General features: G+C 48.5%; 2 protein-coding genes across 10 annotated transcripts in view; both read left to right on the top strand.

Annotated features, from left to right (window-relative positions):
• The window catches only part of PDPK1 (3-phosphoinositide dependent protein kinase 1), an 80,076-nt gene extending 67,327 nt beyond the window's left edge, over positions 1 to 12,749 (top strand). For all 7 annotated transcript variants that reach the window (XM_046666230.1, XM_046666231.1, XM_046666226.1 and 4 more), the window contains 3 exons: positions 5,269 to 5,326; positions 6,281 to 6,433; positions 6,850 to 12,749. In XM_046666230.1, the coding sequence (XP_046522186.1) occupies positions 5,269 to 5,326; positions 6,281 to 6,433; positions 6,850 to 6,966 (328 nt within the window). In that variant the 3' untranslated portion in view covers positions 6,967 to 12,749. The remainder of the gene's footprint in view (positions 1 to 5,268; positions 5,327 to 6,280; positions 6,434 to 6,849) is intronic.
• Positions 12,750 to 12,781: 32 nt separating this feature from the next.
• KCTD5 (potassium channel tetramerization domain containing 5) overlaps positions 12,782 to 13,922 on the top strand; it is a 29,196-nt gene continuing 28,055 nt past the window's right edge. For all 3 annotated transcript variants that reach the window (XM_046666234.1, XM_046666233.1, XM_046666235.1), the window contains exon 1: positions 12,782 to 13,348. In XM_046666234.1, the coding sequence (XP_046522190.1) occupies positions 12,797 to 13,348 (552 nt within the window). In that variant the 5' untranslated portion in view covers positions 12,782 to 12,796. The remainder of the gene's footprint in view (positions 13,349 to 13,922) is intronic.

Consider the following 13,922-nt stretch of genomic DNA (forward strand, 5'->3'; position numbering starts at 1 on the left):
TTAAAGCTGTGGCTGCTGGCATGCAGTGGGGTGGGTATCTCTACTGCTGAGCTGCACTTTTGCCTTACGAGTGGATGTCTCTGCGGATGGGACTAGACTTGCTGCTTTGCTTGAATTTATCTGTTATCAATCCCAACTTACCACCAAAGAAGATATTCTTTTGCCTGAGTGCTTGGCAATAAGCACAAATGGTGCTGAAACTGTCAGTGTGGAGCTCCTCTTTTGAATCTCATGGTTTGTTCTGGAACAGATGTGTTGACACATGCACTGAGGGTCCAGAAACAGTGGTGGGTAAAACTGCCTTTGCCAGATCGTGAATCCAGGCTGTGGCACCAAGTAATGCTAGAAGACCTGGGTTCTTCACAGCCACATGCTCACAGGGAAAAAAGAAAAGAAGCCGGTCTCACTTATGAGTAGTCATTAAAAATTATTGATTTATTTATATTCTGTATAATGAAATGGGAAGTATGCGTAAAGCACATCTGCTGCCAACCCAGGGGTGACACTTATCTCAAGAAAAGCACTTGTGTGGGGCCGGCCTAGTGGCACAGTGGCTAAGTGCGCACGTTCCGCTTTGGGGGTCTGGGGTTCGTCAGTTCGGATCCCGGGTGCGGACGTGGCACCGCTTGGCAAGCCATGCTGTGGTAGGCATCCCACATATAAAGTGGAGGAAGATGGGCACAGATGTTAGCTCAGGGCCAGTCTTCCTCAGCAAAAAGAGGAGGAGTGGCAGCAGATGTTAGCTCAGTGCTAATCTTCCTCAAGAAAAAAAAAAGAAAGAAAAAAAAAGCACTTGTGTGATGGTTTGCATTGGGAGCAAAACCAGCTGCTCTTTTCATAGAATACCACTTTCACTGGAAAGTTTGATTGACAAACTATGGTCATTCGGACTTGGCTATTTTGCAGACATTTTTCTGGAAAAGGAATGGAATGAACGTGTCACATCAAGGAAAGCAACTGCTAGTATTTGTTACCAATAATAAAATCGAAACCTCAAATGAAAATTAGAATTTTGGGAAACTTTATCACTGTGAGCTTGACATCTTCCCAATACCTAAAGACTGTTTAGTATTTTATTTTTTAAAGATTTTATTTTTCCTTTTTCTCCCCAAAGCTCCCCGGTACATAGTTGTGTATTTTCAGTTGTGGGTCCTTCTAGTTGTGGCATGTGGGAAGCTGCCTCAACATGGCCCATGTCCATGCCCAGGATCCGAACTGGCAAAACCCTGGGCCGCTGAAGCAGACTGCACGAGCTCAACCACTCGGCCAGAGGGCTGGCGTCTCTAAAGACTTTTTTGAGGAGATAGGTAGTGATATTAATGAATCGATTTGTTGATATTGTACAATGAAATTTTTCATTGTTTGGAAATTCTCCATGATTCAGCAAGCCACTGTTTTCCAGATGACTAGTGTATGATGCTGTAAAATCATCCCAGGGTGGAGGGTCTCTTCAAAGCACAGGGTGGACTGATGGATTCTAATGTTATACAGCATGAAAAATTCATTGTTGGGGATTCGGCTTCCACGTGGCAGCTAACTTTAAGAAACTACACTTGTCGGGTTTTGGTGTAGTATCGAAGAAGAATGCTCACAAATATCTGAAAAGGCTATGAACATATTCCTCCGTCTTCCAGCTGCTTCTCTGACTGAGGCTGATTTCTTTGTGTACTTCATCCCAGTCAACACATCACAGTAGAGTGAAGGCAGAGGCAGACATGAGAATCAGCTCTCTTGTATGAAACCACATAGTAAAGAGATTTGGAAAATGTATAGCAGTGTCATGTTTCTTGTTAATTTTCTTTGGGAAAAAAGTTATTTTTTAAATAAAATTGTTATTTATATTAGTATGTAACAGGTTTATTTTTTAATGAATTAAATAAATGTTTGAGAATGTCTGTTTTAACTTCTCATACATAACTATTGATGGATGTAACCCAAATAAAGAAAGCTCTTTGGTGTCTTCTCTAAAGTTTAAGAGTGTAAAGGGGTACCTAGACGTGAAGGTTTGAGAGCTGGCTTTTAGAACAAACCAGCATGGCCACTTGGTCCTCCCTTGCTTGCCCAGAAGCCAAGTGTGGAGAGCCCTTCTAAAGCGGTCAGAAGTGCTACATCGGGGCTCTGGCAGCCTCACTGGGTTCTCCTGGAGGTTGCTGTGCCCTGAAATGGTCCAAGCTTGCTGGTGGCTTCAGGCTTGCATCCTTGAATATGATTTGAGGTCTGGGTAGGGTGGGTTAGGCAGAAGAGAGAACTCTGGCTTTGGAATCAGGAAAAAGGGGGATTTTACACTTTCACCCCTTGTGAAATGATTGTAGGCCAGTCATGAGGCCCCTATTTTGACATCCATAGAGAGATGATGATAAATGTCACCTGTATGGGGTGAGCCAGAATGCTTTTTGTGAAAGTGAGGCTGTGATAAAGTCCCATCTACGTGCTCAGAGATAGTGTGTCTGACTTAGGTCTGGTTTTGGCTCTTAATCTGCAGACAGCATCTGGCATCTACCACCTGCCCAAGAGAAAAAGGTGCCTTTGCTGGGGGGAGGGGTGTTTTCTTCAGGGGAGTGGGAATTGACTTTTTGAAGTAAAACGTCAAAATAATACCTGTAAGTACTTAAAGTTTTCAAAGTAGATAAATATCTAGTAGCCTGTTGTAAGCTAATTGGTTAATTAACTGAATGAATGGACTGTGGTGGTTATGCTAATAATAGAGCTTCTGACCATCTCTGTCCACACCCTTGGAGTCCTGCCTGTGTGCCAGGAGACCATGGGAAAAGTGGGGTTCAGTTTCATTTCTTCATGTAGGGCCATTGAGGATTTTTTGGGTCACTTAATTCCTCTTTGGGGAATTTCCAGTTTGTATCCATTGCTCAGTTTTCTGGGTTTTTTTTGTTTTTTGTTTTTTGTTTTTTAAGGAAGATTAGCCCTGAGCTAACATCTGCCAATCCTCCTCTTTTTGCTGAGGAAGGCTGGCCCTGAGTTAACATCTGTACCCATCTTCCTCTACTTTGTATGTGGGACGCCTTCCACAGCATGGTATGCCAAGCAGTGCCATGTCCACACCCGGGATCTGAACCAGTGATCCCTGGGCCACCAAAGTGGAACATGTGCATTTAACCACTGCACCACTGGGCCGGCCCCTCTGTTGAGGTTTTAAGTCTTTTGTGTCACTTTGTCTATGCTCTGTGGAGTACAGATGTTGACTCTTTTTGGGTTGTATTTGCTGAAACTCTTTTTTGGCCTGTTTTCTTGTTAATTTTGGTTATTTTTGTAGTTAGAGGTTCTGTTTGTTCTCATGTAGTCATGTCTGTTAGTCTGTATTTAGTGACTTGTTTTGTTTTCAGTTTAGAAAGTAACCCCTTCCACCCAGGCAAATATCCCCTTCTCTTTTTGTTCGAGTTCTTCTCTTGTTTGATTTAATGTTTTACACTGTCTCTCGTGTTAATCCACCTGAAGCTGCAGAGACACTATGAGGCCTTTCCTTCCTTGCCTGTCTGGCAGGCTGCTCTGGCAATCTAGTGCCATCAGCCTGGTGCCCAGCAGGCTGGCTAACTGAAGAGTTGGTGGTGAGATCTTTCACCAGCCTGGGCTTAAATTGGACCCTCCGCCCCCACCATACCCCCCATGTAATTTAATTAAAGTTGTCTTCTTATTGACTTGGGAGTCATCACTACACATTGAATACTCACTTAATAGGGCCTGTTTGTTAGGAGAAGCTTTGTGTTTGGCTCCACTGTTTTATCCATCTATTTCTGTGCCACAGTAGATCCTCATTATATTTCCTTTTCAAAAATTTCCTTAATTTTTTTCTCTTTGTTTCAAGTCTTGTTTTTGTTTGTTTGGTTGGTTTTAAAATACCTCTGAGAGTGAGGCTGGCCCAGTCGTGTAGTGGTTAAGTTCTCGCACTCCACTTTGGCAGCCTGGGGTTTACAGGTTCAGATTCCAGGAGTGGACCTACATACCACTCATCAGGCCATGCTGTGGCGGTGTCCCACATACAGAGTAGAGGAAGACTGGCACAGATGCTATCTCAGGGACCATCTTTCTCAAGCAAAAAGAGAAAAGTTGGCAACAGATATTAGCTCAGGGCCAATCTTCCTCACCAAAAAATAAAAAAATAAAATATAAAATACCTCTGAGAGCAAAGTGTTGCCCCTTTCCTCATATAGGTCACAGCACTTTTTTTGTTATAATTCTCCTTAGTTGGTTTCAAAATCCACATGAGCCTGCATTAGTTTACTCGGGGCTAGGAGTGGGCGTTGGTCTCGTTGGGTTAGGCTGGGCAGACCTTGGGGCTAGGTGAGCTGGAGTAGGGGAACATGATTCCACCAGCTTGGCCAGTCCTACATGTGCAGTAGGTCCCGCAAGGAGCCAGGGAAGCATGTGGATGTGCTCAGAAAATTACATGGTAAAATGATCACTGTTTGAGGAGACAGCCGTCTTATGGTTTTTTGAAATCTAAAACATTCTGTTTCTACAGCAGAACCTCAGATTAGAAATTTCAGTAAGATCAGACAGAGCATAAGCCAGTAACTGTTAGCTTTCACCAAAAGAGACAACCTGTAGACATTAAAACAGCCTCTTTTAAACTCCTAGTAAGCAAAGTGGAGTATACTTGCTAACAATGTGTATCAAACCAAAACCTGTATTTGAAGCTTTCTCTTCCAAATTCCTGCTATATTTGAATAAAAGTACTTTATTACTATGGTAGAAACGCCAGATAAGATGTTCTTAAACCAAGTCCCACTTGGGTCTTTTAGGGACTTGTAATTCTGGGCTGCTCAGTTGTTTCTGAGCACTGAACTGGGGCTCCCAGCTTGGGGAGGTAACTTAGGATCGGCAGTCTGTGTCCTGGGGTTGACTCCCAGCAGCCTGCACCCTTTTGGTGAGATTTTGCGTCTTGCCCTAGCTTTGTTTAAAGTAACAAGGACATGTGTTACGGGCTCAGGTCTGCAGCACCATCTCCCCTCTGCGTTTTCTTTGTTGTGTGAACACTGCCAACCGAGAGGTGATGGCAGGCGCTATTTCTGGTGTCTGTATACCCTGGTCCAAATACAATTGCAAATTCTATAGAGCAGTGGGTGCTTGCATACCAAGTTAGATTTGGAGTTTCCTTGTGGTACTGAAGTGGGTGTGGATCTGTGAAGGGAGAGGCTTGATTCAAACGAAGTTCACAAATGCCGTCAGGAACTTTGTTCTGAAGGGAGGAGTTTGGAGAATTTCTGTCACTGACTCTCATGTGCGTGTCTCATTCTTGTTTTCTTCTTTTTATAGGCATCAGTTTGTAGAAAATAATTTAATACTAAAAATGGGTCCAGTAGATAAGCGAAAGGTAAGTCAGATTCCTGCTGCTCCCTCCTGTGCGTCGGGTCTGCATCTCCGTCCCGGTTCTGACTCAGGATCAGGGCTTCCTGGGCTCCTGCTATAACTTGTTGCACATAGCATCCTTCATCTTGTTCCCTTTTAGAGATCAGCTCTAGATTTTATAGTTAAGGAAGATTTCAGCCGTTCAGGGGAACCTGATTGAAACCACACGGTTAGGCCGTGGCCAAATAGAAATACAGCCTCTCACTTTTGACTCGGGAGCCATGTTCTCACGTCTCCATGAGGTTGGGTTCACCCATGTCAAGGTTTCTGTCCAGTCGCAGAGGCTCTGTCTGATATCCCAGCAAGTCATCTATTACTTCATCAGAATTGTTCTGGAAATTACTTACTATGTTTTATGGATTAAGTGGATTGTGTCAAAAACTGGACTCTGCAAATGTTCTCCGTCTGTTGATGTGGGCCTTTCTAAGCTCAGGCTCCTGGTCTCCATTCCTGGCCATGCTCAGCCTCACTCACAGTGCATGGTCAGCGAGTGAGCGCCTCCGTGACGGAGGAGCAGAGGGCACGAGATGCGGGGGGGCCTGACTGTGTGGCAGGCCTGTGGGAGTTGCTCAGCGGCAGGGACTTGTGCTGGTGTGCAGGCCTCAGGTTTGCTGCCGAGCACTGCTGCTGCCTCCGTATGTGACAGCCAAAGCAGAGATGCCCCAGATGGGGTGTTAGGATTCAGTGCCCAAGGCGAGGTAGACCAGGCAGTCAGTGCTTCCTCATTCTCTGACCTGAGGAGTGGCTGGGTCCACGGGGGGGATGAGGTGTGCACACCTTTGTCTGAGGTGAGTGGACAGGTGGCTGGCGGTGGTCCCTGTGCCTGAGCTAATCTGACGGTCCAGGTTCTGAGGCAGCAGAAAGTGCTGTCAGCATGCAAGACCCTTGGCAAGCAGGGTCTTTGTTTTTTTTGCATCAGGGTTTATTTGCACGACGACGACAGTTACTACTCACAGAAGGGCCACACTTATATTATGTTGATCCTGTCAACAAAGTCCTGAAAGGTGAAATTCCATGGTCACAAGAACTCCGACCAGAGGCCAAGAATTTTAAAACCTTCTTTGTCCACACGGTGAGTTTGTCCCTATGGGTTCTCCTCTGCAGGGCAGTCGGAGGCCTTTGTGCCTCCAATCAAAGCAGCAAAGTGCTGTGGCCTAAGGGGCAGCTGGCCTCCAGGTGATTGTCTCCCCCTTTCCCATGTCCCAGGGGCCCCGAGTTCACAGCTTAGTCCTGAGTTGGGACAGGAGACACCTGTGCTTGTTTTTTAGTTCAAGGGTGTCTGAAGGGATCTGTCGGTCATCACCTTGCATATTTAATCTCTGCACATATGTGGGAGGAGAAAAAGCCACGTGCTCACATGCTTCCAGAAGGTATTTGCAGTGGCTGCAGTAGGACGGCAGTTTCTTTTTATGGTTTCTCACCGACAAGTTGAGGTGCTGGTCTTGGTGGGACTCCCTTGAGAACATTAAACGGTTTCTGTCTCTGCAGCCAAACAGGACATATTACCTGATGGACCCGAGCGGGAATGCTCACAAATGGTGCAAAAAGATCCAGGAGGTGTGGAGGCACAGATACCAGAGCCACCCAGATGCCGCTGTGCAGTGACACGCCCAGAGCTGCTGCACTCGCTGCCAGGACACGTGCCCCAGCGCGGCTCGCCGCCATCGGGACGCTTCCAGACCACCTGCCAGCCATCTCAAGGGGGACGCAGACAGCGGAACCTTGCAGCTTTTTTATTTAAAAGAAAAGAAGAAAAAAATACCCAACCACACGAAGAACAAAACCAATAATGAAAAGGAATTCAGGGTCGCTTTGCTTGCTCTCTGTGCTCTGTGGAGGCTTCCCGTGCTCCCTTGCTGTGGGGACGCAGCGCCGTGCACGTCTGCCCCATTCCTGCCCGGCCTAGTAGACTAGTGGACAGAGTCGAGTCACCAGCTCTCCACCACACACCCTGCTCACCTGCTGGGCCTGCTGTGGCCGAGGGGATGAGGCGTGTCTCTGGGCTCATTCTGCCCCTGTATTCTCATGGAACTGCTCACCAGGGAGCTGTGTGTGCCTCTGCTGGGGGTGGCCCCCGGGCTCCATACATTGAGGGGGGTCTTGGCTTTTCTCCTTGTGCTCCTTTTCTTGTGTCCCTAGTTTATGGCCCATCCCCGTGCCCCTGTAGGCCCGTTGCTTACCTCCTCGAGTAACTCTGGCTGTGGGATTTCTGTGGTTCTTGCTGTGTGTCTGCAAGTACTCCACATGTTGCTTCTGCCAGGCAGGCTCCAGGAGGTGAGAAGCAGAACAGGTTGTCAAGGTGAAATACGGAGCCGCTGCTGAATTTGGAGGGTGCCAGCAAAGTGTTCACATTTATCATCCTGCTGAGCAGTGTTGTCCTCCATGGCTGGAAACCAAGCGCATGTCTACAAGGAGCACTGTCAGAAGGGGGCCCAGTTAGCACCCAGTTGCTGCTGGAGACAGGGCTCTGCCCGGTCCCATGTGAGGCCAGGCAGCAGGGCAGACTGGGCCTGGTGGGCCCCTCCTGCGAGTTTATTTAAAAGGTGAATTGTGCAGGCCTCCCACTGATTCATTGATTGATTACCTAGGGGCTGAGAGACCCCTGGTTTCAGCAAATTGGACGGTACTCAGTCACATCCAGGTGGCACAGAGGAGTGCAGGCTCCCGGCCGTCACACATACCCTTGTGCGTGTTGTGACTGAATGTTCTTGTAACCTAACTCAGAGCATTTTTACATCTCTACAGTGAAAATCTAGAAGCCTTCTCATGTTGCCAGGGCTTTGCCTGGAAAAAAAGTGTTACCTTGCAGGAGGGGCAGGAACACCACACTGAGCCGCGTGCCCCAGCCTTCTCTTCTCCAGTTTCAGGCTGGCTTCCTTTCCCTTTAGAGGCAGTGCCCTGCTGTGTCCTCACACAGTCCAGGATTCACTAGTCCTTTAATTTTTCTCTGCTGCTATTTCCCAGACAGAGAGCTCCTGTCTGTCTGGTGGGGCTCAGCCACCCCTCTCCTGCCCAGGTTGGCCCTGGAGGGCTGTCCTCGGTCCCAAGTGGGAGAGGAGCAGGCACCACCCACGAGCTGCTCACAGACATGTCTCTGTCCCTTGGGGATGAACAACTTTGCCATTTCTTTTAGACTTTCACAAAGGCACCAGCAAAAGGCTCACAAGAAGAGATTCCTCCTGACTTCTTCTCTGCTCCCCATCTCCTATGTTGAATGAATCCGCCGTCACCCTGGGTGACCAGTGGTCCAAGTTGAGAGGAAAGGTGTCTTTCTCAAACTTTAGTGATAAGAGCGGCTCTCCTTAAACTGGGGAAAAAGTTCAGATGTGGGGGATCCCATTGTGCTTGGCAGTGAGAGGGGTCTGGATGGGAGCAGAGGTGGTAGCCAAGTTTGCCAGTGCTTTCTGCTTAGGCCTTGTCCTCTGGCTCTGTAAGAGCTACACGAGGGGCCGGCCGAGGGGGAGAGTGTGTGTGTGTGTGTGTGTGTGTGTGTCTGTGTGTCTGTGTGTCTGTGTCTGTGTCTGTGGGGGTGCCAAGGTATTGGGGGCGTGCCTGGCCTGGGGGTGTCCCAGAGACCAGAGCGTTGCCCTGGGCATGTGGTCAGAAGTCAGGCTCCCTCTTTCCTCCTCCTTGCTTTTGAAAAGGCTTACCTGTGCTCACCTGCTTTTCACAAAGTGAGTCTCGCTCGTCCCTTTCTTTCAGGAGTTCGATTTCAGGCTTACTCCCCGTGTTTATAGTTCACCCTCCTCAGAACATCCGTGTCTGGGTGTGCAGTTTGGAAGCCACTCTTGCACAGTGTCTTCCTAGGTGTCTGGTCACAGGGAAACAAGCAGAGCTCGTATTTGGCTTTAACAAGAGCACTCAGCGGGGCTGCTCGGGGAGAGATGAATCTTGCATCGCATTCTTCCCTCTGGATAGCGCCACTACCTCCTGGGCTTAACCGACAAGCTCCATCTTAACCTGCAAAACCAGAGAATAAGGGGTTCAGGGCTGAGCTAGCAGCTGACGGAGCTGAAGTGACTGCCCTTGCCTGAGCCAGTGACAGCTGAGCCCTTCTCTGTAGGTCACCTTTCTCTGCTCACTCAGAGTCCTCCTTTTTCTTTTTTTTTTTTTTTAGGCTCATACATACTCTTTCTTACCCTGTGCTTGCTCCTGTCGACTTTAGTTTTATCCAGCTCATCCTTAGAGCCATCGTCCCAGCGTGCAGGTGCCTTACGTTCTAAGATGTGGACGCAGGTGTCAGTCTGTGTGCATACATAGACATATGGAAATAGAAATGTGGATTTATCCAAGGCGAGAAAGAAAACGCCCTGTTTAATAGGTCCAGGTGCCATGTGTCTTCCTGAGAGAGGGCAAGGACAAGTGTAAAGGCCACACCAAGCCCCCGCCAAGCAGAGAGGATCACATCCCGTGTGGCCTGTCGTGGCATGGAGGGGAGGGAAGGCTATGGTCTCCACCTGCACGGATAGCCCACTGTGCCTTGCCGCTCTCTGGGAACTTGAGGAAGCTGGCTTTGGTTGGGGGTGGTTTCCTTCCGTCTTTCTGTGAACCTGACCGGGGTGGTGGGCAGCTCCGTGTGGAGCACAGAGCCCCACCTTGTGATTGGCACCACAGCATGCCTGTCATTCTGAACGGTGACTCTCCAGAGGCTTGTTAGAGACTTGCTTTGAGAAAGATGGGGTCATGCCGAAGCTGGTGGGAGCCACACCTACTCCAGCCCCCTAAGGCTACTCTTTGGTATTTGTGGCCCAGGCCTGAAGGAATTGCAGGTGATGGTCCATGGCACAGACGCCCCCCCCCCCCCAACACACCCCCCCATGGCAGGGTGCCAGCACAGGGGGCTCCAGGTGACTCTGTACTTTCTTAAAACATTTGTTTTGTGAAAAAATCAACTGCAGGCTCACCACCCAGAAAAGACCCCTGTGAACATTTTGGTGTATAGCCTGCCCCCCGCCCCCCTTCACAAACAGTGGTTTCCTTTTTAAACTAAATTGGGAACATACAACATACACCATTTTGCATCTAGCTTTTTTCACTTAACATTTTGTCTTAAGCATTTCCCCATGTCATGAACAATGATTCAAAAACATTGTTTTTAATTATTGTAGTTTAATGGCTATACATTTTATCATAATTTATCTGACCATTTCCCTGTTGTAAAACATTTAGATGGTTTCTGATTTTTCACTATTTAAATAATGCTGCAATGAATATCCTTATAAATCTTTGATTTTTGACTCTGATCCCCCCTGCCCCCAGTTTCTAGAAGTGGTATTTTTGGGTCAAAGAGTTTGTTAGTTTTAAAGGTGGTATTAATCTCTCTTCCTCTGTCTTGATCTGATGCTTAGATGCTCAGAGTTCTAGTACAGAACTTCCTTATTTGTGTCCTACAGATTCTGAACAAATCTACTTCCGGTAAGCTGTGTGTTCCAAAGAATGTTTGAATAAGACTGGTCTTTTTTTTTTTAATGCTAAAATGATGTCATTACCGCAGTTCCTTTGTGACAGATTTTTCCAAAAGCCAATTTATTTTCATTGAAAGGATCTGGTTATGCTTGCATGTTAGTTACCTTCCCATCCCTGCTGCTGTGGCTTTCAAGTGCTTGGTAGTATTTTCAGAATCTTGTACTTTGTGTCCACAATGGTACTGAATTTGCATCTGCACAGTCAGCAGAGATAAAAAGTGTTGAACTGACCTTGCCACATGCTTTTTGGATGATTTGTAGTTAAGTTCATAGACTCAGAAAGTACATTGGGCTATTTGGAATCAGTAAAAGAGCAAAGGCTGTACTTGAAAAAGAAACCACGTAGACAATTGGGTTTCAGAGAAATGTTATTTGTCCCCATGCTCTTCAAGTCGTGGGACTCTGTCAGAGTGTCTGAGCGGTTTGGTAGAGCCAATAGCCAGGCTTTTTCACTAGAATGTGACTGTCCTGTGGCCAGGCTTTTTCATACAGTCTGCCTGTCCTGTGGCCAGGTTTCTCACTGCGGAGTGTGTCCTGGCTGCTGTGGGTTTAAGGGCTTCTCCCCTCTTCTCGCCCACAGGGTTGCAGGTTGCCTAGTTGTCTTCCAGTCCAGACCATCCAAATTTGGTTTCATTCTTAATTTCTCCACTTTAGTTTGGGGTCCATTGATTCTGAGGGGAAACATGCATGAGAGATTTTCCTTCGTGCCATGCTCAGTGCCACTTGACTCTGCCAGAGATATGGCTGAATTGTGCAGAATTAGGTCTCCTGCCTTCCTCTGATACCCGAGCCCCTCTCCCTGGCAGGTCTACAGACTGCGGGGTGCTCACTGCCCAGACGCAGAGGCTGCAGCCGCTAGGAGGGTGTGGCGAAGGTACTATTCTTGGAGAGTTTGCCATATACCTGTTTTTCCACATTGCTTCTTTTCATATCCAAACCTAACATGAACTGATGGCGACTCAAGTGGATGTGGCCCTTGGCTTTTAGGCAGCCTACATGGCAAGTACCTTAAATCAGGGCAGGAGGCAATCCCAGAGCCTCTGAGGGGCACAGGCTGCCTGTGGAAAACTGGTCTGGGGAGGAAGCTGTTCCAGCAAAGGGCAGTTTTGTCTGTAGCTCAGACAGCTGTGGTGGACAACTGAATGACCTGAATTTTCCCCGTAACTCATTTCTTCAGTATGAGGAAACACCAAACTTTGTGTACAGAGAACTTTTTACAAAAGGCAAACCTTTTTTTAGCTGTGTAATCCACCCTGGTCTAACCTATCTGGCTGAAGAATAGGGGCCATTTTGCTGGTGAAAAGTCTCTATCGTGATCATAAGTTTGATTGGACGTTGGTAAATTAAATCCTTGCAGTATTTAGAGCTGCTGTAGCTGTTCCTTAACAACAAAATAGGATGAGTCAATAAATAGTATGTTAGCTGTCTTTCAGGTTGGTGGCAGTCAGTTAGAACATGTGTAATATTCTCTACCTGGTCTGTAGCTGTAACTGTGATGTACAGGCAAAGCAAAAATTTAAAAAACTTATGAAAACAAATAATGCAATGATATTAGAATATACACTTTTGTATTTTTATTCTTATATAAGGTTATTTGCTGGCTATTGTTGGCCTCTAGTTCAGTCTGTGTTATTTAAAATCTAATATATGAATTATTTGGATTGAATTCATGTTCGGGGCCACGTTGTTGTATGTATTGATGTACAGCCTTGAATGTGAATAATTATTGTAAACTATATTTTACAACTTTTTTTCTGGCTTTATTATATAAATTTTCTATTTGGTCAATGATTTAATCATATAATTTAATGAATATGTTTATTCTCTTTTTTTCAAATATTTGTGCTTTAGATGTAGTTACAGGATGATGAATTTTCCACGTATGCTCGGTAGTCTTATAATAAAAAAAGCATGTAGAGTGTAGACACTCGCTAGTCGCTCTTCCTTTCGCCGGGGGCGCGGGTCGGGGCATGGTCGAGACTTGGATTCAGGGCCGGGAACCCGGCGTCCGCGCACCGCACGCGCAGGGCGGAGGCCGGCGAGCTCCTTTCGAGCCTGTCGCCGGGCGCCGCGCTGTCCGCCCGCGTCGGCACTCCCAGACCACGCCGCGCCGGGTCCTGACCGGAAGGGGGCATGGCCGGCCGCTTTTCCGGACCGGAACTTCCGCCTCTCGCGTGACGCCGGCCCGTGGGCGGGACAGAGCGCGAAGGACTGTATTAAAGGCCGGACGCTTCCGGTGGAGGGGCGCTGTGGCGGGGCTTGCTGGGATCATGGCGGAGAACCACTGCGAGCTGATGCCGCCGGCCCCGGGCGGCCTCGGGGCGGGGCTGGGGGGCGGCCTATGCCGCCGCTGCAGCGCGGGGCTCGGCGCCCTGGCCCAGCGGCCCGGCAGCGTGTCCAAGTGGGTCCGGCTCAACGTCGGGGGCACCTACTTCCTCACCACCCGGCAGACGCTGTGCCGGGACCCGAAATCCTTCCTGTACCGTTTGTGCCAGGCCGACCCCGACCTGGACTCGGACAAGGTGAGGGCCCCGCGGGCCAGCCGCAACCCCTGTCCGCGCCAGGAGACCGCCCTGCCCGGGCTCCGAGCGCGGCGCTCCCTGCCACAGCTCGACCCGAGCCCCCGACTCCCTGCCCGGGCCGGGAAGGAGGGGATGGCGCCCTGGCGCCCGCCGCCCTCGAGGATACCCGGCCACCCCACCTCGAGGCTTCTCTTTCTCTCCCTCTTTGCTCTTCGGCGGAGGAGGTTTCCCCGAGCCCGGACTTTGCTGTGGGTCTACTTTCTTCTCCTCCCTAGGTTCTTTGGCCTCTGGTGTTGCACACCTTCTCTCCCCGCCGGTGCCCCATTGGCTCCGGAGTCGGAGAACCCTGGCACTCTTCTCGTCTTTTCGCTTTCCGGACGGTTGAGTTACCGTTGATGTGGGGGGTTTCACGGGTGACCTGCCTTTGCCAGTGACTTGCGTTTAGACAGTTGGCACTCCGTCGTTTTCAGCCACAACACGCACCCAGTCCGCGCTCTCAGAGGGTGCCGTCCGTAGAATGATTGTTCAAAGGGAATGTTGCTCATATTAAGGGGTGGCTTAGCGGTGTCAAGGA

Source organism: Equus quagga, chromosome 7 (genome assembly GCF_021613505.1).
Source record: "Equus quagga isolate Etosha38 chromosome 7, UCLA_HA_Equagga_1.0, whole genome shotgun sequence".
Classification (NCBI taxonomy): domain Eukaryota; kingdom Metazoa; phylum Chordata; class Mammalia; order Perissodactyla; family Equidae; genus Equus; species Equus quagga.